The sequence below is a fragment of the Lissotriton vulgaris genome, chromosome 2_1, assembly GCF_964263255.1.
Source record: "Lissotriton vulgaris chromosome 2_1, aLisVul1.2, whole genome shotgun sequence".
NCBI lineage: Eukaryota > Metazoa > Chordata > Amphibia > Caudata > Salamandridae > Lissotriton > Lissotriton vulgaris.
In genome coordinates this window covers 94,740,743-94,768,463 of record NC_141687.1, presented here as the reverse complement: position 1 = coordinate 94,768,463, position 27,721 = coordinate 94,740,743, and the positions used below count along the sequence as shown (strand labels likewise).

Sequence of the window (27,721 nt, the reverse complement as noted above, 5' to 3'; positions counted from 1 at the left end):
TGCAAAAGTATACATTTTTTATTTTGTACAAATCGCACATTACCATTGAAAACTGCATATTTGTGAAGGCTGCAAAATGTCACACTTTGCTAGAGCTTAGTGAATTTGTTGAATTTATGTCATGCTTATTCTTACCACCAAATTGACTCCGCATTATAAATATACATATTACCTACTGGCAGTCGCCAGTAGGTAATCAAAATTAGGACCTAGTTTCCATAGGAAGAACATTTTTTGATTTGCCAATAACTTTGGGACTGTTTCGTGAATCTTCACAACATTTTCAAAACTGATTTGACACTCACTTCGGCTGTTATCTTGAAAGTTTCAGGGTGATCCATCAAGCGGGGGCTGAGAACCAGAGGGTGCTTAAAAGCACACTTTCCCCATGTTAATTCCCATTGGACCTTTAGAAACAGCTCCAGACTGACCTGCTGAACGGATTTACAACAAATTAGGCAAGGAAGTGCTTTCTGTAATTTGTTGTAAATTCATTCAGTAGTTTCAGAGTTATTTAAAGCAATTTCCATTTTTATATTGGGACGTGGAGGATCCGCAACTGTTCCCGATCTCGTACTGAGATCTGATCGGCTGCCAATACTTCAAATCAGGAAGTGTTGGCAGCCATCTTGTGACTCGGTTGAACCGAGTAACAGAAAAAAGATTTCTAGAAAAAGAAAAGGGCGTAGGGTAGGAACACCCTGACTCCCTAGGCCTCTTGGGTGAAGTGGGAGGTCCAACTGGGACAGTCCAAGGCCAAAAAAGCATTTTTTTAAAATTATTCTGGTGGGGGTCACGCTGGATCCATGAATCTTGCTGAGTTTTTTTTTTAACCCAAGTGCAGGCTTATACGGTTTGCTAAGTATAGGCCCTTGTGGTGGCCAGGTCCCAGAACATTTTGTACAAATAGGAGGGGACACAAGATTTTTATAAATAGGGGGCCACTTGGGCCCCCCCAGCCCCGGAGTCCGCCACAACCCGGGGTCTTTACTTGCAAATAATGCATGGGGGGCATGGCTCCCCTGCTGCCCCAGCGACCACCACCTTCCCAGAGCTTTAAAAGATATAATGCAGGGGCCATGCAGATCCCCTGCATGCCCGCGAATGACCCCCTCCCCACCTCCTAGAGCTATGGATGGCCCTTGGGACAGCTATCTCCCAGGGCCGGCTCCAGCAATGTCCTGGGGTCCCCACCCCTGGGAAATTGCAGTTCCCGCCAAGACATAGCAAACTCTGCTTTGTTTCAAGTAATTAAGAGCATGTTCAGCAGCTCTCTCTGTCCAAAGTAATGCCGGCTCCCTCAGGAGGTGGGGAGCCATCAGGGACCGCTGGGACTTCAGTCTCCCCCCCCACGTGCTCCCCAGAGTGAGTAACTTGGTGCCGTGGGTGGAATCAGAGCACCAACTGTACAGGCCTGGCACAGGGGGATGGGGTACCCAGTGCTGGAATCAGAACAGGAGGGGGCCGCACATTTGCAGAGTGGTGGAGAAAGGGGACCTGACCAACAAAAACCTCTCAGCAAACCCACTGTGTGGAACTTACTGGAAGTAACAGGAGGGGTAGTTGGCCCTCAATTGCTCTCAATAACCAAGGGGACTTCATCCCCCTTTAATAGTGCACCAGGAGGCCTGTTTGTAGAGTGGTGGGGAAAAGGGGGCGTGTACTCCAACAACCTCTCAGCAATCCTGCAGTCAAGGACTTACTGGAGGCAACAGGAGGGGTAATTGATTTCCAAGGATGCCAAGGAGTAGTTGCATTTAGCTATCTTTTATTTCCATGTTTTGTATTCACATAATGCACGTCTGCACTTTATAATGGTTTTTTTGTTTGGTCTCGCTGATATGGAAAAGGGTAGATTGCCGAAACGCGTCTATCAGTGCAGGGGGGTTCTAGTATGAAATAAATCACATTGTAAGTAAGCAAGGACCTGCGAGTGCTTTCCTTTTTGCTCCAACTGGTCACCAGTAGCTAGGTATAGTTAGGACCAAGTTTACATAGAAAAAAATATATATATTTGTGATCCTTCTGGCTAAGGCAAGAGAAAGAGGGCACTCCACACAGCGTTTTGTATATACGATTCTTTTATTCACAGCACCTTCACAAAGACTGACACTTTTAGACTGCCATCAGCCTTTCTCAAAGTATATATATATATATATATCCGCTCCAAAACTCGCCTTCACCTCCCATTCATTCACGAACAGACGAGCGTGGACCCAGTTATTGTAGTGCAGATTTATTCAGCCAGTGCCGCCATTACGCGTTTCGGGAGATCCCTCCCTTGATCACACACATATATATATATATATATATATATATATATATATATATATATATATATATATATATATATATATATATATATATATTAGCAGTGCTAACTATAACGTGTGCCACTGCATTGCACCACTTATGAACTAACATATTACATCACTCTTAATATGTTGTATTCCATAATTTACAACATCATTGATTTTATATATAATCTCCATTGTTTTTATATACACAAATAAACGCTCCAGGAAATAGACTATGACTTTTCACTCAACTAAAATAAAACTTTGTAGAACAGCAAAAAAATGCAAAGAAGAAAACATATTGGGACATATATAGTGCAAAAGAAATTCAAAAGATTTCAGTGTCATTTTGTAAAGATATATGGATTATTACTATGAACAAGAAAAATTGATAACAGAGAAAAACTCCAGGCAATTTATGGATGCCTATTCTGCATCCCTAAATAAAATAACAAATGAAAAGTATAAGTCCATACGCACAATGCTATATTCTTAGAAAATGAGATTTGCATCTAGCATCGCTGATCACAGGGCTGAAGTGCACGTCCTTCCCACCAGTGTGTGGGAGACAATCTGATTGGTATCAGGAACAAGTCAACATATTTAAAAGAATGGGATGATGATGCTTGTTGAAACAAGAGCTGCAAAATATTTCTTGAACGTGTTCCTGCCCGAAGTTTGCTTAAGGCGGCTTTGGAGATTCTGAGCACTTCTGACATTCTTTCAGCACTTCAAACAGTGTGTGTTTTGCTTCGACACTTTGCTGCTGGTCACTGAATTCTTGAGTACTAAAAGTTAGGAGTGAAAAAAATGTCAGTAGAGTACAAAGAGGGCACACTGCTTTTGGGAAGAACAGCCAATGGACCATGAGGTTACTAACTTTGGTGTAAGACCTTTGGAAATGGCAGCTGGATCAGACTTGGAGAAGGCAAGATGATGGATAGTCTGGTTGAGGCCGGAAGATAGACCCAGATCCAAGTCCGGGACTGCACCACAAGCAGGGCCCGTCAGGATCTAATCTCTCTGCAGGAAAATCGTATCGTATCGTATCGTATCGTATCGTAAGGGGTGCTTGTAGAGCGCACTGACACCATGGGTTTCCTGGCGCTGGCCCAATTACCCACAGACTTTGGAAGAATGTGCTCAAAGCAGCTTTCAAATATGCAGGGAAGGAGAAACAACCATTACAAAGTAGTCTTTACAACGTACTTCCTTTACAACGCAGCTGTTGCAATGCAACTGCTTTTACATCGCATGCCATGACAATGCATGCCATTGCAACACATGACACTGCAAGACATGCCATTACAACGCATACCATTACAAAGCATACCATTGCAAAGCATTATTATGTAAGTGTTAGAAATGGGATCTCTGGTTGGCTAAGGCTTGCGCCAAAGCCAGGCAGAGACCACCACTCTAGTCAGGGCAAGGGAATTACACGCCAAAGATAACCACTGCTCACACCCTTGGTAGCTTGGCACGAGAAGTCAGGCTTATCCTGAAGGGCATGTCTAAAGCATTTGCACACGCACACAGCAACAACATCCCCGGCACACTACAAAAGGAACTCCACACAAGGTTATATCAAAAATAGCCTTTGTATTCTCAAAACACATTAGAATAGCAAACACATAATATACAAGGTGCCACCTGGCACTAGGTCATGTTTAGAAGGGATTATATACACCTGGCAGGGCACACTGGACCACTGTCAGAACCATCACAAAGCAAACTTAGTAAAAGTAAAGCATATCATAAACGTACAACCAGCAACCACTGGTAATCACTGTACTTAGCATCAGCCTGTAACATAATCTACATTATGCACAGTATCACATCAGGCGCAAATTACATTCTGCGCCAACCTCACCAGCATAAACACATTATGCAATCCAACCTCATATATAAAACTACATTTAGAGGTATCAAAACAGGGTGCGTAAATCAAACTACATGAATCGCCTTTCCTAGCACCACATAACTCACATTTAGTGCACAGTCTCCTAAAAAGACCATTGTAGAGGAATTACCCACATTAGGGCCTAACGCCCTATTTACCTTACAGTCCCCCTGGCCCTCTCAAAGGGGCTCAAATGCCCTGTGACCAGTATGTCAGGGCTGCTGCCTAATCAGCGAAATCCAAAGTGTGCCACTGCGCAAACCTATACGAAGCAGCTGTCCACTACTTGCTGGGCAGCTGTGCATATAAAATGAGGGCCTAAACGTTGCAGCTGGCACTAATTGCTGCACAGCTGTAAATCTGAGGAAGGCCTGGCACTCATCTTGCCCTCTCATGCAAATGTGCGCAATGTTGCAGCCGCCTGTGCTGGTGCGTCGCGGCTTGGGAGATAAGGATGGGTACTGGAACCACTGTGCCGCATAAACCCCTCTGGGTCCCTACAGGATCTAATAAAACAAATGGGGCAATGTTGTACCTGCCCACTGTCCCGCGGGACAGCTGTGATGATCAAAACTACAAGCACGGGCACAGGAGGGCTCTCTAGCCCCCCAAAAAAATCTGTCCTCTTGTGGGAGCAACGTGGGCTCTTGAAGGGAAATATGCCCCACGTTGGAGCAGCCCCCTATCAGGTGGGGTTGCTCAGAACTGGCTCTGTGCCTCACTCAGCACCCCCATGGGACTTCCAAATCACATTAAGCCCCATCGTTGGAGCGGCCCGCATCAGCGGGTCCGCTCAGAGAATGATGCGGCCATGGCCCCGCCCAGCCCTCACTCACCGGGCTGCCTCGGGGATTCCTGGCTTCTCTGGACTCACTGCTCTTCAGTTCTGCCAGCACGACGCGGGGCTCTCTCCTCAGTCATGGGAGCCCCGCACTGCTATCTGCTGTTCTTCATCCGGGCCCCCTCCTGGGACCCTGGACTTGAAATGCTGCACTTCCTCTCTGGCGCTGGGGCTCCCTCTTCACCACGGGAGCCCCGGAGGGGACAAGGGACAGCGCTGTCTGCACCAGCTGTTCTCTTCCCCTGACTTCACCTGGGCCACCTCCTGGGACCTAGAACTTTTCTCTGGAGCAGCGAGGCTCCAGACGGCTTTCTCAGCGGCGGACGGGACTTCCTGTGCATGTCCTGCCCAAGGCCAGGCAACCTCGCCTGATTTCCGGTTTAGCGGCTTTGAAACACGGGGTGGGCACCCGCAGGTAAAAATAAAGATAAGGTGGACAATGAGGGGTAGGCACCCTCCTAAATTAAAATATGCAGCGGGTGGGCACCTGTATTTGAATCCACAGCATAAGCGGAGTGGGCATCCGCAAGAAATCAGCCAAAGCAGGGGACTCCTCATGCTGGGGATTCCCTCCACAAAACGATCGCAGCCCAGCACTGCCAGGGGTAACAGAAATGCTCCTCCTCAGGTCCACAAAGCACTCTGCAGGCCTAGAAATAAAGCGCTCACCAGCCACTAGGCTTAGAGTCATTAGAAATGAAGAAATGAGGCAAAAGGTCCTAGGGGCATAGCTGGGCCCAGGGAGGCAGCCCTCATGGAAGGTCCTCCTGGGCCCCAGCAGCACCCCACTGACAGAGCAGCTCACAATACACCCCTCAGCAACTATCACCAGCACATCAAGGAAGCCAAGAAAGCAGCCATCACCCCCCTAATCGACACAGCAGCCAACCACACTAAGACACTCTTCAAAATAGTCAAGGAATTCTCTAACCCAACAGCCACAGAGAGCTCAATACACCCATCCCAAGAACTCTGTGACACCCTCTCAGACTTCTTCCACAGCAAATTACCACCATCTACAACAACTTCGACCTCCAACCCACCACCCTAAACCTCAACGATCTCAACCAAACAGCAAACACCAGCAAATGATCATCGCCTGGACTCCGCACACTGCCCAGACCACCACAGCCATCATGTCTTCCATCTACTTAAGGGTGCCAACCGACCCCTGCCCCCATCATATTTTCAACCTCAGAACAAACCCAACCACCATCTAACTCACCAACAACCTCAATGCCTCTACCACCATAGCAACCTTACCAGACAAATAGAAACATGTAGATGTCAGACCCTCCTAAAGAAACCCTTCACCGACCCCAGCGGCTAAACAAATATTGACTGATCTCTTTGCTCCCCTACCCAGTCAAAGTACTCCAGAAAGCCATCAACCAACAACTCACCGAATTCCTGGAAAGAAACCACCTACTGAACACCTGAAAATCAGGAATCTGTGCCGACCACAGCACTTAGACTGTGCTAATTGCTGCCACAGATGACATCAGAACTCGCCTCGACCGTCTCCCACAACACCCTCATCAACAAACTCTACAACATTGGCATACAGCAAGATGCCCTCAAGTGGTTCGCCTCATTCCTTAAAGGATGCACACAGAGTATCCATCTGTCTCACTTCACTTCCGCCCCCAAGGTCATAAAAAGTAGCGTACCCAAAAGATCATCCCTCTGCCCAACCTTGTTCAACACCTACATGACCCCATCGCAGACGTAGCCAGAACCCAAGGTCTCAACATAATGTCCTACGCAAACGTCACTCACCTCAATCACAGAGGACCCCACCAATGCCAAAATCAACTTCTCCAATGCCATGACCAATGTAGCAAACTGGATGAGAGACTACTGTCTCAAACTCGACAACAACAAAACAGAAGTATTGACCTTCGCCTGGGACCACAGCTGATGGCCATCTGATCTCAGATCAAAGCCAGCACAAAAGGACCATGCACGCAACCTAGAGATCATCCTCGACAGCCAACTGACCATGAAAAGACAAGTCAATGCAGTCACCTCCTCCTGCTTCTAAACACTTCGCAAGTTGCGTAGAAGCTTCGGATGGATCCCAGTCAACAGCAGAAAGACACTCACTCCGGCCCACGTCACCAGCAGCCTCGCTACATCAACACTCTCTATATCAGCATACCCACCCAGCTCCTCGGAAGACTCAGATCATACAGAATGCTTCAGGCAGAGTCATGGTGGACCTTCTCAAATGGTCGCACATCACCCACCACCTCAGAAACCTTCACTGGATCCCCATCCAGAAGAGTTGCCAGTTCAATATCCTCACACAAGATCCTCAGCCATGCCTACAAAGCCCTCCATGATCAAGGATCTTACTACATCAAACCTCCAGGCACCTCCTTATCCACACCCTTGTGTCCGTTGCAGGCACAGCTGCAGAGAGGACACTCCTCCTACATTGCCACCAAAACCAGGAACAACCTGACCCTCCACCTCCAAATAGCACCATCCTTGGCAGACTTCAGGAAGAGACTCTAGAAGTGGCTTTCCGATGGAGACACTGCATCCTTGGCACCCAGATACCCCTGGGGTGACAGTGCAGAGTTTTACAAATGGTGATTGATTGATCGAGCCATAGCCCTGATACTTATACCCCAATGTGTCTTTGGTGTGGCAGGTGGCTCCAAAGAACCTTCTGAAGTGTAAAAGGATCGCTTTCAGCCAGCATTGGCTCACGGCTACCAGCAGGGGGTAAATCAGCCTTTTGTGCGAGAGCAGGACACAGCCTATTCAGATGTAAGTGTAAGCTACCTCTACCCCTCTGAGCCCAGGAAGACTATCATTATGAAGATAAATGCTGATGTTTTTCCTGTCACACCCAACCACATATTGTCTAGAAACATTGCACAAAGTGCACCTGTCACACAGTGCAGATGTGTATTGGAGACAGAGTGCAAGTCACACAGAGCAAAGTAAAGAGCATGGAAATATCCACTTTCTAAAAGTGGCATTTCTACAATAGTTGTGTTAAATCCAAATTCACCATTAAAGAGGATTTATGATTACTATTTCAACCATACCAAATATGATGAAGCTACTCCTTACTGATCAAGAATTATCACTTAAAGTATAAAAGGGAGTTCCCTATCCTAGCCTATGGAAGGCAGCAGTAAAAGAATTAATGTAGCTGTTTTTCACTGCCAGGACAGATAAAACCTAAAAGTACATGTCCTGCCTTTTAGTTACACGGCACCCTGCCCTTAGGGTCATTTACGGCCTCCGTTAGGGGTGACTTATGTGTAGTAAAAGGGGAGTTTAAGACTTGGCAAGTGCTTTACATTTCAAAGAGGCAGTAAACTGCACACATAGGCCTGCAATAGCAGGCACACAGAAATACATAACTTGGGAGTACTGCATAAGGTGTTCCACCTTGGAGCACGAATCTGAGTTTTTTTTTGATAAAGGACATTCCAGGGAAATGTTCACATCAGCCCTCTTTATTATCTATTTCACTTTATGAAAAGTTCAGTGTCTTGTGCCATTAATGGGGGTTCTAAAATAAATTGACCACTGTATGGATTGTCTTAGTAAGTCTCGCCTGCTGTTGCCAAGATATATACATTTTAAAAAGTACTGTCTACTTCCACGCTGGAGGAATTCTGTGTAAGGAGCTCAACCCATGGAAGAGTGGGGTGAAGTATTTCAACAAAACTAATATTTACTCAGCAGATATATGCAGAACATTTTATTAAATAATAAATTGTTTTAAACCTTAAAAAAATGATCAAGGGATTCGAAATGGCAACCTGAATAGCCACGTCTCCTAAATCAAATTACAGCACCTGAAGGCATTTTTGGCATCTACAGAATAGTTGTCTTTTGCACAGTTATTGTGAATGGAAAATGTGTGTAACTTTTTGTGTTTTTTATAAATGCCATCCACTCAGGGCTGGTAGACAGTATAGATCTGTGTTTTGTGTGTATGATTTCATCTATATGGCTACATTGTCTTTAGACCAATACTGGCGCTCTGCATGACTTATGAATTTCATAAATTCAATATTATGTAATAGGATTTCCAGGAAGATTAGGAAGCTGGGATCCAAGCCAGATTTTTGAGAGCTCCGTGTACGAAAACATTACAGACACTTTTCATAGGTCAAAAACTACTGGGAGTACTGAAAAGATTTTCAAGGTGAGCAGCACTATGCGACATTTTCAACACATCTACATGCCACAGAAAGAATGTGAATGGAAATGAATTGCATACTCCACGATTATCCTGAAAATATGTTGTGAATCAGGCCCTTGTGAACATATGTTGGACACCCTCTGATTTAAAAGGATGTTAGAAATAGGGTTTCTGTTAGGCTAGGGTATGCAGCAAAGCCAGGCAAACCCACCACTGTAGTCAGGGTAAGGGAGTTACACACACAAGATAATCCCTGCTCACCCCCTTGGTAGCTTGGCAGAGCAGTCAGGCTTATCTCAGAGGCAATGTGTAAAGCATTTGCGCAACACCAAACACACACACCAGTGTCACACTAGGCACACCACAAAAGGAGAATTCACACAAGGTTATACAAAAATATCCTTTGTATTTTACATAAAACACATTAGACCACAGTCACATAAATCACTTTTCCAACTGGGCAGGTGTCATAACATCGCAATTTAGTGTAATCAAGGAAATACTTATAGGTTACGCACGTGATAAAATAGCATAAAAACATTACGCTTAACAACTTCAATGTACATATGTAAAGTGCATTAGGCCCCAATCCCTGGGTTCACCGTTATTTTGTCAACTCGGCAATACAGTGCAAAAGCCTCATAAAATGGACTCTCAGATAAGCTTGCTTCCATTACGGGGCATCCTCAGCACCCCCAAGGTGGCCCGGGCTGCCAGGTAATGCTCTACTGGTTTCTGTGGAGCTGACGAAGGGCATTGCGGTATGAACGTGGGGAATGAAGCCACAAGAATCTCCACCACGTAATATACAGCTCGGTGTGACTTAACCCAGAGCACGCCATCTAGGTGCGCGGCCTCTGGCGGGAGTGATTAGGCCACCTCCTGGACCTCCAAGAAAGGAAACGTGAAGGAGCCACCGGCCTGTACCTGCTTCGGGCATTTGGCGGGGCTAGGAGCAAGCCCATGGCTTCTGTGAGACCCAGCCACGTGGAAGAAGCTGGACTCAACAAGCAGCACCCGCTCCTGGTTGGCTCTGTAGCTGCAATGGGTGAAGCCACAACCCATCGTTGGGAGCCCTCAGCAGTTCTCCGTTGTGAAGGATGCGAGTTTCTCTGCGTCTTGCTGCTTGTAGCCCTGGTCATCCTGGCAATGCGTCCACTGGGCTATGACGGCAGACTGCCCACGCCAGGTAGGGCGTCCTGCTGTCGGAGGGCAGCATGACCAAACAGCCCCGCAGGGTGGCTTACCACAGTGTGGGACAGTGACGCTGAAGCCCGATAACCGCGCTGGTGTCCAGATCCAGGTCCAGATCAGAGCCAGCGTTACACACACGCTGAAGGCAGGGGAGCAGCCATTTGTTGTTTGACTGCACATGAAGGTTTGGTCGGCCTGATACGGCTGGCCAAACCCTCATGCGCAGAGAGGGCAGCGCACTATCACTCCCCCACCACAATGTCATCCCCTGGACCTGCCCTCCAGAATTGTCAGAGTCCTGGCGGCGGACCCAAGGGGATTAACATAAAATGACAATAAAACAGTTTTAAACCCTGTTTTATTATAGTTTTATTTGCGGGTGGTGGCAGGGGGGCAGTGCTCCTCCACCCTAATGGAGGGGCCTCCAATGCAGCACAGCAAAGCATAGTCAAGTGGCGGTTTCTCTTGGCAGTATTCCCCTCTGGTGCAATCTGTACGGCCAACAACATCTGGTTACAAGTCCTATGCAGTGCCTAAAATCATGGGGTCACAGCCCCTGCACTTATACTCCAAAAGTCTTTGATTTGGAGGTACTTCAAACTATTTTTAAAAGTCCTCAATAACCCCATTCAATCCCCAGCCCTGGCTCCAGAAACACTACAGGGTGCGGAGACAGATTTGTGAAAGGCAGGCACAGCCCATTTCAGGTGAAGGTGGCAACTCCTCCCACCACTCTTAATGCTGCCAAGGCCTATTCAGCCCAACTATGAGTCACCCAGGAAAGGCTGGACACACCTCATCCCCCCCTTGTGACTGTCTACATTGAATGCATATTCCCTGCTCCTGTCAGTCCAAACCAGTGGTAGAATATACACCTAGGCAAGGAACAAAGTCATAAGCACAGAGAAATACCTACTTCTAAAAGTGGCATTTCTAGGATAGTAATAACAAATCTGCCTTTACCAATAAGCAGGATTCATCACCAATATTCCAAACTTACAAAACATTCCCACACTACCCCTTTCCTATCATAAATTACCACTGAAACACATATCAGGGAATCCCCAATGCAAACCTATGAGAGCAGCAGCCTCACAGCAGTGAGAAAACAAATAGGCTGTTTGTCACTACCAGGACATGCCACACAGTTAAGACACATGTCCTACCTTTTACCTACATTTCACCCTGCGCATAGGGCAAGCTAGGGCCTACCTTAGTGGTAACTTACATATAGTAAATGGGCAGATGTGCCAACCACTTTACATGACACGTCACTGCGGTAGTAAACTGTGCGCGGTCCTGGGTATATGGGATACCACTGTTAAAGGGACTTACAGGTAAATTAAGTATGCCAAACAGGGTTAGACCAATCTTAGTAAGTTTACAGGGGAGAGCACATGCACTTTAGCACTGATCAGCAGTGGTAAAGTGTCCAGAGTCATAAAACCCACAGACACAGGTCAGACAACTAATGTAGGAGGTAACGCAAAACGGTTGGGGATAATCCAGCAAAAAAGGGCCAGTTCCAACAAAAGAAAAGCTTAAAGTACTCAGGGCCTGACCTACAATAGTGTTTTGCACTTCAAAAGACCCCAGTGTGCAAAAATGCAGGTCTCAAAATTGCAAACCCTCAATCGCAAAGCACTAAAGGTCCACTTTGTGGATCACAAGGGCTCACACAGTGAGTCCTTGTAAATCACAAGAATATGGGACATTCTCACTTCCTTGCAGCTGGCAGCGATATGCATCAATGGTTTGGGACTGCTACTTCAGGGGGTGCTATAATTATAGGGAGAGATATAGACATACATATATGATATTTATACATATATGGATCTCTAGATGTGTGTATCATAAGTGCCTGCACTTACATGTTTGTTCTTGTATGTGTGATCTAAATTCACAAGTGTACATATGCTGTGTGCGTCTGTCCAACAACCAGAAAAAGCCAAATCGACTTGCTTTGTCAAAACGTGTTCTTCCTTTTAGTTGTCTGCTGTAGCAAAGACTTAGCACCAGAGAGTAATAGCGATTTCGCTATTTTGCGAGGAATTACATTTAAGGAATCTCTATTTGAGATTCCTTAAATGCAATTCATCATCCATTTTACAATTGCGAATTCGCAATTTCGGCCCGCTATTTACCGCGAGGTCAAACCTCGTGGTAAATAGCAAAAACTTAGAAAAATGCTTTTAAAAGCATTTTTCTAAGTTGCATGTTGCGCACACACATGTCCTTTGGACATGTCTGTGCGCAACACCTGTTTAAATTTGCATTTAAGGGGTGCTACAGAGTGTCCTTTGGACACCCCTGGCACCCTTTAAATCGCTATCTTATTTGCGATTAGCTAATTGCTAATCACAAATAAGGAATACTCCCCATTCATTCCTATGGGCCTTTTGGCAGATAGGAATGAATGGGGAGTTATTCCTTATTTGAGATTAGCAATTTGCTAATCGCAAATAAGGAATTTGTAGGAATCGCATTTTTTTTTGCGATTCCTTCATGAATCCCGTTTTGCGAGTCTGTGATAGCGATTCCTTATGAATCGCTATTAAAGACTCGCAAAAGGGGTCTTTGATGAATCAGGCTGTTAGAAATTATGTGATGGGCACGTGTGGTGTTTTGGTCAATTCCCAAAGCCAGGATTATCTCCTGGATCTTCAGAGTCTGGTGCCAGCAACTTTGTCTCTGGAGCACTACCGGAAAATCTGCTTTCTAGCTCGATGCGAGATATCTGAAGTTACGAAAGCCACCAAAAAGATCAAACAAAATAGCACAATTTAGAGGGTATAAATTCAAGTAACCATGAAAAGGATGGACAGAAATTGGCTTCATTTTTCGATCCGAGGGTCATATTGGCCCTGGTGGACTGCTGTTTCATTTCATGCCATGTCTATGTTTGTATCCTAATGCCAGCTTCTCTTAGAGTGAATATATCTCGTGGAGCTTGTTTGCAGAAGTGGGAGAAAACTCTCCCATTAATGGTACAGTTACAGAACATTAGCCCACTAAAGGTATCACTTGCTAGGAGATGGGGAAGTAGTGGTAGATTTGTTTTGTAACATCTATTTTAGGCACATTTATCACCTACTTTTATATTGACTAAACTTTTACATACTTGATAATATTCAAAATTTCAAAATTCTTTTTTTAACTCCCTCAAGATGAAGTTGGCTACATTTCACAACTTTTAACCCCCACGGGAAAAAGGTGAGCGTTATTGCCTGTAAATATCACCAAAATCCATATATTCAGGTATTGGCTCTCTTCCCAGCTCTCTAAAAATAATGCTGGGAGTTCGAAGCTTTAAAAACAGTAGCAGGTGATTAATTTTTCATTGCTCAATAAACTTAACTTAGTCATGGGAGTTGGCAGAAACAACCGCAATCTAGAAATGCTCACAATTCTTAAAGGCTCGAAAGGTTAACTAGAGGACGGGGACGCACGCCATTGTCTATTTAAACTCCAGATGAAATTAAAATATATTTATTAAAATTAAATGGAAATTACAAACATAGCATACCATGAATACATATGTAATTATGTCGCATTAACAGCAGACTATGAAATGACTGTGTCTGTGTGCCCCAGGGTGCATCCGATTATGAATAAGCCTCATTGGTATGCGTGGTTTGTCGGTGATATGTGCATTGCTCTGAGACTTTTAAACAAGGTAGGTCTCGCCTCTGGTCGCTTTTATTTAAATAGATAATTGCAATCTTTACAATATGACAACATTTGCTAATAGGAAGTACAACATATTGTGAAGTCAAGACCGGGTGACTCCAGATAATTAAGAATGTGCATATGCCATCTGAGTGCCACCTCATTTACCTATGAAATTAGTAAAAAAAAACACGGGCACTGAAGTTCACATCTGTCGTTTGACTAAGCAGTCCTTCCTTAAATATTGGCAACCCACCATACTGCCTTTGGAACCAACTACCTCTAATATTGAAGGGGTTAATTTGAAGGGGGGCGCTGGCCTACAACACAGGTTACAACAATACTAGCGTTCGTGACCACTTTTCGAATACCGTTTGAAACCATCTCTGTTTTACCCTGTTCTGGCTGCCGTATCCCTGCTGCACTGCACTGAATGGCTGCCTTTAACCCATCTCCACTGCACCGTGTATTGTCTGCCGTATCTCTACTGCACTGTACTGAATGGCTGCCTTTAACCTCTCTCCACAGCAGCACCCTGCACTGGCTGCCTATAGCCCTTCTGCACTGCACTGCTTGGCTGGCTGTAATCCTCCTCTTCTCCACACTGTATCTTACTTTGGTTGCCTATAACCCTTCTGCATTGCCTGTAATCTCTCCCAACTACACCCTGCACTGACTGCCTGTATGTAACCTTCTGCACTGCACTGAATGGCTGCCTGAGCCTCTCTCCACTGCACCCTGCACTGACTGCCTGTAACCCTTTTCCACTGCATTGCAAGACTACCTGATACCTCTGTCCACTGCACCCTGCTCTGGCTGTAACCCTTCTGCATTGCGTGACTGCCTGTAACCTCTCCGCACTTTACCTTCCACTGCCTACCTGTAACCCTTCTGCACTGTATGTCTGCCTGTAACTTTTCTCCACTGCACCCTGCACTGGCTGCCTGTAACCCTCTTCCCCACTACATGACCGTATGTAACATCTCTATACTGCACCCTGCACTGGCTGCCTGTAACCTTTGCTGCACTGCATTGCCCTCTGTAAACGCTCTTCACAGCACCCTGCACTGGCCGCCTGTAACCCTTCTACACTGCACTGAGTGGCTGCCTGTAATCCTCCTCCTCTCCACAATGCACCTTACTCTGGCTGCTTATAGCCCTTCTGCTTTGCATGGCTGCCTGTAACCTCTCCCTAGTTTACCCTCCACTGGTTGGCTGCCTGTAACCCACACTGTGTGTCTGCCTGTAACTTCTCAACACTGAACCCTGTACTGGTTGCCTGTCCCTTCTGCACTGCATGGTTGCTTGTAACCTCTCTCCACTGCACGCAGCACTAGTTGCCTGTAACCTTTTTCCCCCACACTACATGACCGTCTGTAACATCTCTCTGCTGCACCCTGCACTGCCTGTAACCCTTCTGTTCCGCACGACTGCCTGTAACTTCTCTCCCTTCTCTGCTGCACCCTGCACTGGCTGCCTGTAACCCTTCTGTTCCGCACGACTGCCTGTAACTTCTCTCCCTTCTCTGCTGCACCCTGCACTGGCTGCCTGTAACCCTTCTGTTCCACCCTGCACTGGCTGCCTGTAACCCTTCTGTTCCACTCTGCACTGGCTGCCTGTAACCCTTCTGTTCCACCCTGCACTGGCTGCCTGTAACCCTTCTGTTCCGCACGACTGCCTGTAACTTCTCTCCCTTCTCTGCTGCACCCTGCACTGGCTGCCTGTAACCCTTCTGTTCCACTCTGCACTGGCTGCCTGTAACCCTTCTGTTCCACTCTGCACTGGCTGCCTGTAACCCTTCTGTTCCACCCTGCACTGGCTGCCTGTAACCCTTCTGTTCCGCACGACTGCCTGTAACTTCTCTCCCTTCTCTGCTGCACCCTGCACTGGCTGCCTGTAACCCTTCTGTTCCACTCTGCACTGGCTGCCTGTAACCCTTCTGTTCCGCACGACTGCCTGTAACTTCTCTGCCTTCTGTTCCACTCTGCACTGGCTGCCTGTAACCCTTCTGTTCCGCACGACTGCCTGTAACTTCTCTCCCTTCTCTGCTGCACCCTACACTGGCTGCCTGTAACCCTTCTGTTCCGCACGACTGCCTGTTACTTCTCTGCCTTCTGTTCCACCCTGCACTGGCTGCCTGTAACCCTTCTGTTCCGCACGACTGCCTGTAACTTCTCTCCCTTCTCTGCTGCACCCTGCACTGGCTGCCTGTAACCCTTCTGTTCCACTCTGCACTGGCTGCCTGTAACCCTTCTGTTCCGCACGACTGCCTGTAACTTCTCTGCCTTCTGTTCCACTCTGCACTGGCTGCCTGTAACCCTTCTGTTCCGCACGACTGCCTGTAACTTCTCGCCTTTCTGTTCCACCCTGCACTGGCTGCCTGTAACCCTTCTGTTCCGCACGACTGCCAGTAAGTTCTCTCCCTTCTCTGCTGCACCCTGCACTGGCTGCCTGTAACCCTTCTGTTCCACCCTGCACTGGCTGCCTGTAACCCTTCTGCACGCAGGATGTAGGCGGGAAGGGTCTATCGTAGCTGCAGGAGGAGGTTTGTGATGAGTAGAGGTGAGGTGGAGGGAGAGAGTCAGAGGGTTTAGAAAGGCTTGTTTGGGAGATCTGAGTAGTAAAAGAGGTCTGAGATGCCGCAAGGAGAGGTAGAGGAGGGAAGAGTCGAAAGGGTTATTTTAGGAATCTTAGGAATAGAATCGGGTTTGGGAGGAGTGATAGAGAGAGGTAGAACATATTGAGTGAGGTAGGGGTGAGATATAGGGTGCTGCATGGGTGAGAGTAGTAGATTGATGTGTGGGATGAGTTGAAGAATTGAGGTAGAGGATCTATTAAGAGAGGTATGAGGTGACATACAGGTAGGGTGATCAGAATTTTAAAGCCAAAAACCGGGACATTTCACGAAAATAGAAGAAGGACTACAGTTTTATTTCAAGCGAGCACACAGAATGACAGCGCTCCTCAGCAGGGACTCAGCTAGAACATAAATAAAATGCAATTTTTATACTCAGAAGCTTGCCTGTTAATTAGATTGCTATCTTGAAACAACTGCTAACTATCCCTGCTCTGTAAAACATAAAAAAACACCTCCCACAGTTTTCAGCCGCTCCTCTCTAAAACCTAAGACAGTAGCAAAATTTCCTGAAATTTGCCTGGACAGCAGGTGAAAAACAGGGACCGTCCGGGCAAATCTGGGACGCCTGCTCACCCTACATATAGGGCAGTGCATGGGCGAGAGTGGTAGATTGAGGTATGGGATGAGTTGAAGAGTTGAGGTAGAGTATATATTAAGAGAGGTATGGGGTGAGACAGAGCAAACATGTGCCAGGGGCCCACGTGCACGGGAGGAAATGGGCAATAAGTAAAAATTCGGAGAGGACGCAGATTTCATCAAACAAGTCACGTTCTAGCAAAATGCCGGGTACTGTCACCCTAATTTTGCGGAGTTTCCCTCTTCTCGGGCACCCCCCGGACATAACTCACTTCTCAAATCGAGCATGTTTCCTCGCGGGTGCGAGCTCGCACTGAAAACAGTGAGTCGACCCCCCTCCGGAGAGTTCACTTTAAGAGGTTTCCCCTGAGCGGTGATAAGAGCATTATTTGCGAGAATGTCGTGAAGTGTGCGAAAGTGGCATGTGGCTAGTAAATATGACGGACATTTCACTGGTAATGCGGGTCGTTCTGACAAAAAGCCCAATTTGGTGATTGCTGGTGCCACGTCCTCTTTACGTCACCGATAGGAAACCACAGCAATATATGTTAGAGGAAGGGGTGCTTTACGGAAGGATGGGACACTTGATAAATTCCATCCCAGCACCATCGCAATGCAAGCACGGCATAGCGCCGAGCGCGCCGTGTTCTCTTAGGTACCCCAGCCCGCCGGCACCAGTGTACGCAGCACTCACCAGCACGCGCTGCAGGAAGCCGATCATGGTCTCAAGTATCCGGAGGCGGCCCTCCCGCGGGGCAGGCGGTGAGTCACCCCGAGCGGGGCTCCGCAGCCGGCTCCCGGCAGCCTGCCTCCCGCATGGCTCCAGACGCATGTGCCCGCTGCACCTGCCGATAATGCTTCTCTGAGGTGAGACATTGTTGAAGCCGCGCCGGCCCCGCAGGAGTTAAAAGGGCTGGGTCAGCCGGCGAGAAACAGGTTGTGCAGGATGTAAGTTTTAGGATTACAGAGCAGGCAAAAAAAACTCAGAGAACACGCTGCCACCGAGCCGGCACCTGGATCAAAGTCAAGGCCTGTCTGTGAAGTCGTCACGGGTGCTTTGGTTTACCCAGATACCTCAGAACCTCTCAAACGTGTGGCCCTGTGTCCTGTCGGCAGCACTAGGCCGGGCCCAAATCACGAGACTGCGGTGTAAGCGCCGCCGTTAAAGCTTGTGTCGAAGACCACACCGCTAGCTAGTTGGGCGCGCTGGGAATGTATACCATAATTTCGTGTGCAGTAGCGTCCGGAGGGTGCACCCTCAGTGTGATTTAGAATTTAATAGTGATGCAGTAAGTGCAATGATAAATGCTTGTTTCTTTTTTTAATATAACACTTTCTGTTTCAAAGCGATATTCGTTATAATTACCTACTTTAATAATGCTCAGTTTACTGCATAGTTGGGTCTGGTTAGCATTCTAACTCGATATCTGCCCATCGCACAGACGCGAATGGCTAGCAGCTAACTCGCTGAGCCACCTTCCTTCTAGCGCCCGGGTCACCAGTGGGGGGGAGGAATTTATTGCACTTAAGAAATACGACATTTCAGGGTTTTGCTTTTATCAGGTGCGGAGAATGCTTCCTATTCTGAGATGTCCTCCTGTAAATGAGGAATTACTTGTGGAATTCAGTGAGCCCCAGGACACCCTTTCCAGTGCATTTTCATGCTCTATAAATGCCACTTCATCAATTACATTGAAACTCACTGTCATTTTTTACCTGAAACATTAGGCAGGTTTCACCCGGCAAATGAGTACAGATTCACCGACTCACCATGGAAATGACCGCAGTGTTTACCACACGCATTATAACTACAATCCCTGTGCAAGAAAATGTAAATTGATACTTGTATAAGCGCACTACTCACCCCCAAGGGTCTTAAGGCGCTTGTACGAATACCGCTGTGGAACCTATCCTGGCTTTCCGTGTGAGGCGTCCACTTCTGGGCACCCCCAAGGTGGAGGACAGGCATCCTTAGCGTTGTGGGGGCCGTTGTGGAGATTAAGCAAGCTATTGCCCAGAGTCTCAGAGTGGGACTCTATGATTGGAATAGGCACCAGGTCCGTGGAATTTTGAGCCCAAGACCCGCCGAGGCGGGGAATTGAACCCTGGTCCCGGCTAGAGCTCTGCTCCAGGATCTGCCGCTCTAGCCATTGAGCCACACTTCTCCACCTGAGCCACACTTCGCCACCAGAAGAGGTTTTGAGAGGGATCCGAGTGAAGCAGCTCTTGCAGAAGGTGGCCCTTTGTCTTAGTATAAGTCCTACACGTGTGTAGTCACACCTGGGAATATTTTACCTAGTGTCATCGCTGGGCGGGCCCTGCCAAGGAACCGGTTGGAATTCCTCAGTCATTATCAGGGTATGAGGCACTGATCACAGCCCAGGCAATGCCAGCCCTTAGAGAAGTGCGCCTGGTACCGCCCATTTCCAGCTGTAGGTGACTTCCTTCTCCTACATCGCTCCTAAAGCGTGGATTGACCTGCCCCTACACATAAGAAACTCCTTTTAACTTCTAGAATTCTGCAAGAAGGCGAAGACCTGGCTTTCGAGTGGCCTCCGAGGCACTTGGTGTGACTACACTCACACCTGCTCAGCGCCCGGATACCCTCCTGGGTGATCAGCGCTTGAATTATGATCAGGAATGTTTAGGGCAATCCATGGCACTATGCTGCCCTGACTGTGAAACACTACCCTGGCTCACTGGTGGTAATTCATATTGTTTTGAGACCATCCATAACATAATGGTGGTAAATGGAGTCTCCCATGTCACAATGGTGACCACAGTGCAAGAAACACTGTTTCTGGCACATTGCTTTTAAGTATTAGTAATTTAGGACAACCTAAGACATGTTGGTGGTAATTTGAAGGTCTCGGCTAGACACAGCACGCGCTGTCTCAAAGGGACATGTGTTTAATCTGTGGACTTCAGTCCGCCCGCAGGCTTCCCACTTGCTCGCACCATCGACTGTATCATATTCTTTGTCACCTTTTGTCCCTGGCATGCATGGTCATGCCTTTTCTTGAGTTTAGCCCTCCCCCAGAGCCTGGACCAAGTACTTGGAAACATCCACTGCTGACTTTTTCACAACAATTTTAGGGCCTACTTTTTTCTTTCTTTCTGTTTCAGCACTCTACCCAGTGCTCGTGCTTTTACCAGCTCCGTCTCCTCCCCCTGCCCTCATGCCCTGTCCAGAGATCACCCCCTCGCCATCAATGCTTTTCCCATATTTGCTGCTTTTCGTTAGTTTGCCCCATCCACAGATCACCCCCTCCCGTCACTGTTTTTCCCTTCATAGCTGCTTTCTGTTTCCCCCACCTCCCATCAACAATCTCTCTTTGCTCCCTCACACCTACTGGTGCTTGTCCGGTCCATAAATCACCCACTCCCCCTCCCCTACTGTGAACTCCTAATGTAGTCTGTTTCATTCTAGAGAGTGTTAGTGTTTTTCCTATGTGTATTTTTGGATATTTTTGGATATTTTGGAGGTGTATTTATAGAGCGCAGCGTTCGCTCCGGAAGGAGCATCATGGCGCTACAAGTCCTTGATCCCAGATCACAGAGTGGTGTGGGGGGGGGCTAGATTGAAGCTTTGGACCAGTCATCGGGAAGATTAAAAATCCAAGTTTTGAGGAGTTTCCTAAAAGGTTTCTCAAGCGTCACCATATGTTGTTCGGCAATGTTGTTTATAGCTGGAAAATCAGAACTCAACTGTAACAGGTATGGTTATCAGAGCTTCTAAAGTACCTGTGTGTTGTGCTGTAATTTCATAGTCATGTTTCAACTGTATGAAATGATTGACATGTTCATGTCTCACCTTGTTGCTTCTCATTTCATAGGGTGGGACTTTATTTCTTCAAATGTCTCCTGTCCCTTTCTTACTTTTTCCCCCTTCACCGGTGTAGTGTTTCCATGCGCCATTATTCCTTAACTTGATTTCTCTTCAGAGGAGCCAGGCTGAGTTTTAATGTCATCAAAGTTTGCCTGCCCCTCAGTGTCCATAGCAGATGCAGTGTATTTGCTCATGTTCACTAATGTGAATCAGCCACTGGGATTCTTTCTATTTTTTTTGTGCAGTTTTATATAGCGCAAACACCACCCAAAGGAAGAGGGGCACTTTATATTAGCACTAATTACTTTTTTTGTGCAGTTTTATATAGCGCCAACACCGCCAGAAGGTATTGGAGCGATTTACATTGGCACTATTTCCTTTACAAAAGGACACATTAATTTCTGTAGGCACGGGAAGATGACGTGATTTTCCCAGAATCGAGGATGTTAAGCCGACGCCAAAACTCAAACCCAGTTTCCCAGGTCCAAAGTCGGCAGCTGTGGTCCTCACACCACATTCTCTCCCCAGAGGACGCCACATCAACTCCCTAGCCGTGGCCTAAGTTCCACATTTTGTGATTTCAGCCAAATCGCTTATTCTCCCAGTGGCAGCCCGCATTTATTGTTGGTTTCCCGTTCACCTCCCACCCTTCGCTACTTGCCGCACTAAATTCCGCTGCACAGATCCCCTCCCCCTCGCCTCTGGTTTTCCCAATTTTTTTGTACAGTTTTTAATAGCACCAACACCAGCTGAAGGTATTAGAGCACTTTCAATTAACACCACTTACTCTTCACGGACACTGTAAAGTTAGGCAAATCACTTTATCTCTCTGTAGCAGCCCACATTTGCTGTTGGTTGCCAATCAACCTCCCGCGGTAAACAACCTTTACAACGCAACTTTTACAACGCAGTGCCTTTACGACGCAACTTTTACAACGCAAACCATTACAACGCATTGCGCTGGGGGGCGCTCTAGGATAGGGAATAGGTTTAATCTACTATCCAACACCTTCCCTACTATCCACGGGGACTGGAGTTGGAATAGTAAATTAAACTATTCACTATCCAGCGCCCCAAAGCACTATGCATTGTAAAGGCATGCGATGTAAAAACCGCGTTGTAAAGGCATGCGTGGTAAAAGTATGCGTTGTAACGTCATACATCCACCTCCTGCCCATCGCTGCTTACCCCACTGGGCTCCGTTGCTCAGATCCCAACTTCCCCCGACTCTGCTTTTCCATTTTTTTTTAGTGCAGTTTTATATAACACCAACACCACCCATAGGTATCGGAGCACTCTACATTAACACCACATACTTTCCAGAAAGACACTGTAAAGTTAGGCAAATCACTTAATCTCCCTGTGGCAGCCTATATTTGCTGTAGGTTGCACGTCAACCTCCCGCCTTTTGCTGCTTGTCCACTCTGAACTCCTGTTGAACAGATTCCCTCTTCCCCCAGATCTCCTCCTCCCTGACTATGCTTTTCACATGTGTTTGTTTTGTACAGTTTTATGTAGCGCCACCACCACCACCAGAAGGTATTGGAGCGCTTTACATAAGCACCAGTTAGTTTTTTTGTGTACTTTTATATTGCGCCAAACACCACCCAAACGTATTAGAGCACTTTACATTAGCACCAGTTACTTTACATAAGGACACATTAATTATTGTAGGCATAGGGAGATTAAGTGATTTGCACAGAATCAAGGCTGTTAAGCCGACACCAAAACTCCAACCCGGTGTCCTAGCTCCATAGTCTACTGACCCTTATGCCACATCTTCTCCCACGAGGATTCCACATCGTCTCCCTAGCCTCGGCCGCAGTTGAACATTTTGTGGTTATGGGGGACTCAATTGTATTAGAGTGCTTTATAGAAGCACCAGTTACTTTTTTTGTGTGGAGTTTTATATAGTAATCGTCAAGAAGGAGGGAGGGTGATCAATTGAGCAATCGGACACCATTTACCACTCAAGGGAGTGGAAGGTCCAGTATCAGCTTGTGCCCGTGTCAAGTACAGGTAAAGCAAAAAAGGGGGTTGCTGAACTGTTCCAATGGAAAGAGAGGAATTAGGTATAACTGGCGTGACCGGAGGTGTAGATGTAACACCTTTGGGCATCCATTTTGTTGGATGTATTTGCCTCACACACCTAAAAAGGTGTCATGCTTCATCAAAGGCGTTGCTCCTCGTCGGGGAGGCGGTGCAATCCCCGACGGGCTCACCTTGAAGAGGGGCTCTTTGGCGGAGATCTTTTGTATCCAACTGCCTTATGGTGAAGTGCGGGTGTGTGGGTGGGGTAGCAAGTTGCCTGGAGGAGTGATTTAAAATGTAGCAGGGGGTGCCGGAAACCACTTTATTCTGGGGGTACCCCTACTGCAATTAAAAACGTGAATCTAGCTTGCTAGGTGTCAACAAGTTAGGTATAGTGACCCTAGATGAGACTAGAAGAAGGATTGGTCGACATGTTTCTCGCATGTGGCTCTTTGCCCGCGATTCATCAGGACCTATTAATGGTGAAAACTACATATAATAAACAACATGCTGGTGTCATGTGTGTAGTGAGGGTGTAGTTTACCTCTGTGGTTCAATCCTACACCTAAACGGGGGAGAAAAGGAATACAAAATTAATAGCATTACATTTCTCCAGAAAGCATACATGGTCAGAGCCAGGGCTTGAACACAGTGTAACATGCTAGTGGTGGTGAATTACAACTAGCATCCCTAGAACATGCCTGTGTTGTTGCAGCATGCAGTGTAAACATCACACACACACTGTGTACGTGAAAGAGGTGGTTACTGTTAAAATTAAAAACAATGATTTAAAAACAGCAGCAGTCTCGCAGGAGACACCATGCATATCAATGTGTGAGGCCAAACAGTAGTGTTATTATTGACATTCTAGACTAACTCCTGACTCACCTAATGGTCAGGGATTAAATGCCACATGAGTGTTCGGCGTGTCAGTACATCGGGGTTGGACCTTTGGATATGGCAAAAGGGCAAGATGTATATATTATCACCAAGGAAGCTACAAAAGTATTCAAAGCCCTCAAGGAGGGTCAGGGTTGGTTATAGCTGGACGTAGATGTCTGGAACATCTAGTATTGTATTGGAAGGATGTACCTTACCTCAAACTTCCCGTGTCCACGCGGATTCACCTACCCATCACCGCCGAGCTCGAATAGGTAAAGGAGCTCGGTGGCGTTCACTATTTATAGTTAGGAGCGTCATGGAGTTGCGCCCGTATCCGCCCCTTGAAAAAGGTCACGTGATATGCTTGGTTAGTGTGTCGGCCATTATGTAATGGGTAAAATAGGCCTCGAGTATTGTCAAACTATATGTTTGGTATACGATTCTGACCTGTGATAAGAATCGGAAACACATAATAGTTAGTAGGCCAGTAGAAAGTACATGAATAATAAAAAATGTGGAGCTTACAGAATTTAGAAAAGAGTTGGCAAAAACAGAGAGCAAGTTTAGTAAATGATCTAGAGTTCCATTATCAGAGTAGTCAGTGGCTGGTCAATAGAGAGTGCCAAGGGATGTCCTCATTGAAGCCTCGGTTATCAGAAGAGAGGCGGTGGACCCACCTTTGTTCTTTCTGGAACAAGGCATTTTTGGGGCAGTTAGGACTGGATTCTAGCACTACCCACTTCAATGAGTCTGCATTGTGATTGGATTCCACATAGTGTTTACACATTTTGGTGTGAGTTTTTTTACAGCGGAAATTGCTGCGATGTTCGATAATGCGGGTTTTAATTGGGCGAGTTGTCATCCCAATATATTGTAAACCGCATGGGCATGTCAGCATGTAAATACAATGGGAGGTGTTGCAGTTAGTGTGGCCCCTGAGTTCCCAATTGAACGTCTCAGAGAGTTGTATGGTTTTTTGGATCATTGTGTATCTGCAAACCCCACAGGAGCCACATGGATAATGGCCCATGACGGGCGGCAGATGCCATAAAGTTTGTTGAGTACCTTTCTTTGTTGTTTTTGGTCTGGTACTAATCAGGATATCTTTTACGTTCTGCGATCTTTTAAACGCAAACCTAGGTTGTTCTAGACTCATGTTGCCTGTCTTGGGAATGCCCCAGTGGCGTTTGATTGTACTTTTGATTTTGTTGGACAAGGGGGTGAAAGTGGTAACACAGGTGATCGGCTGGTTCTCGACCGGTGTTTTTTCCCGTCGTTCTAGTAGAGCTTCTGGGTGATTATTCCTGGCCCGTTTTTTTGCTTTTGAGACCTCACTCTTCGGGTAGCCCCTATCTAGTAGATTCCTGGATAGGATGGCTGATTCTTTCTTGTAGTTGGCCAGGTTACTGCAATTTCGCCGGATGCAGAGAAATTGTCCGAATGGTAGGTTGGAACGTAGGGCCCTTGGGTGATGGCTCTTGTAATGGAGTAGGCTGTTGCGGTCTGTAGGTTTCCTATACATGGTAGTGCTGAGTGACCCCTCTTGCAGTTTTATTGTTAGGTCAAGGAAGGCAATCTCCGTAGCTGAAGAAGACATAGTGAAGTGTAAATAAGGGTTGAGTATATTTACCCATTCAAAGAAAGCCTCATGTGAGGTCGGTGGGCCTGTCCATAGGATCAGAATGTCGTCTATGAATCGCCTCCACATTTTAATGTTATCTAGGAAGGGGTTGGACTGATGGTGTATATGTCTGTCTTCGAATTCTACCATGTACAGACATGCCACTGAAGGAGCAAAAGTACTGCCCATCGAAGTCCCTTGGGTCTGATGATAGTAGTGCCCCTTGAACTCGAAGTAATTCTCCGTGAGTGCTAAGGTGGCACATTCCATGATAAAAGCTGGTGGAGTGTTTCGAGTTCCAAACTTCCAGTCCAAGCCTTTCCTCTATTACTTCTAGTGTGGCCCTCTGAGGAATGTTGGTATAGAAGGCCTCCACATCGAGAGTAATCAAGAGGTGAATCTGTCCTATGTCCTGGATAGAGTTCAGTAAGCGTAAGACATCTGTTGTGTCTTGGATGTATGAAGGGATGCGTTTCACAAGAGGTTGCAGAAAATGGTCACAAAATTGTGAGAGTGGTTCCAAGACGGAGTCGATCCCTGAGACGATCGGTCTCCCTGGTACCGGTCTGGTTCCTTTGTGGATCTTTGGTAATATGTAGAAATATGGCACCCTAGGGTCTTTTTTCGTGAGGAATTCAGCCTCTTTTTTAGTGATCCATTGTTCGCATTCTGCACTCACCACCAAGCCTGTAATTATGGTCTGTAAGCGAAGTGTTGGGTCACTAGGGATGGGTGTGTAGTATCGTCTATCATTTAGTTGCCTAGTACATTCCAGATCGTAGTCCACAGTGTTCATAAGGACTGTGGCACCACCCTTGTCCGCCTGTTTGATGGTAATCAGGGGATCTTCTGCCAGTGATTTCAGCACATTCATCTCATTCCGAGAGATGTTAGAATGTTTTGTCTGCCGATCCAGTGTTTTGATTTCTTTGAGTACAGCTTGTTCGTAGGTCAGGACTTCATTTGGAATCATCCCATTATGGGGTGTGAAGGTTGAAGGGTTATGTAGGCCAGAGTCTTCTGTTGGATCACAAGGCTTGCCCTCAAAGAAGGCCTTCAATCTTATTTTCCTGAAGAATGATTGAATTTCCCTGGTTTGTTGGAAAAGGTCAATTCTGGGGGTAGGTACAAAGCCCAGTCCTTTTTGAAGAACTTGTTCCTCTCTCTCTGTTAGAAGACGGTCTGACAAGTTAACCACTAGGCTTATTTTGGTCCTGATCGGTTCGTGCTCCTCGTGTCCATTCCCTGGGGGCGTGTGTCCTCCCATTGTATTTTCTTCTCTGGAGCGTTGCCTCGCTTTCGCCCTCGCCCTCTGCCCCAGCCTCTGCCTAAAAAAGGGGGGCGTGAAGAGCCTTGGGGGGCATAAAAAGGTGGATATTGAGGGGCAAAGGGTGGTTGAAAATGGGGGAATTGTGGGTATTGCCAGAAGGGGGGGCCCATGGGGTGCCCTTGGTGAGGAAAATTCTGGAAGTTCTGTTGTCCACGTCCCCTGCCTCTTTTAGCCCTTGGTGGCATCTGGGGAAGACCATTGTCTTCCCCAGATGCCTTTTGTTGTGTATCTAGTTCTGAGTGGAGGGCGACCCTATGTGATTCCCTCTGTGCTCCTATTGTGTGTGAGGCAAATACATCCAACAAAATGGATGCCCAAAGGTGTTACATCTACACCCCCGGTCACGCCAGTTATACCTAATTCCTCTCTTTCCATAGGAACAGTTCAGCAACCCCCTTTTTTGCTTTACCTGTACTTGACACGGGCAAAAGCTGATACTGGACCTTCCACTCCCTTGAGTGGTAAATGGTGTCCGATTGCTCAATTGATCCCCCTCCCTCCTTCTTGATGATTACTATATAAAACTCCACACAAAAAAAGTAACTGGTGCTTCTATAAAGCACTCTAATACAATTGAGTCCCACGGTTTGCACGGTGCAAACCGTGGGAGTACCTTTTGGCGGGTTAGATTAGTCATATCCCCCACCCAGTGACCCTTATACCACATTGGTTGGTCACGATCCATACCCCGTACTGGGTATTGAATCTCTCATTTTCACCCCTTCTTCCTTGCCCT

General features: G+C 46.8%; 1 protein-coding gene across 4 annotated transcripts in view; it reads right to left on the bottom strand.

Annotated features, from left to right (window-relative positions):
- RAP1GAP2 (RAP1 GTPase activating protein 2) overlaps positions 1 to 27,721 on the bottom strand; it is a 1,533,685-nt gene that overhangs the window by 393,781 nt on the left and 1,112,183 nt on the right. Inside the window, exon 1 of one of the 4 annotated variants that reach the window (XM_086954531.1) lies at positions 19,157 to 19,336. The exons of 2 other annotated variants lie outside the window; for them this stretch is intronic. In XM_086954531.1, coding sequence (XP_086810657.1) covers positions 19,157 to 19,261 — 105 coding nt within the window. In that variant the 5' untranslated portion in view covers positions 19,262 to 19,336. Of the gene's footprint in view, positions 1 to 17,986; positions 18,437 to 19,156; positions 19,337 to 27,721 lie in introns of those variants that run through there. One more of the 4 variants, XM_086954530.1, reaches the window with a different exon arrangement.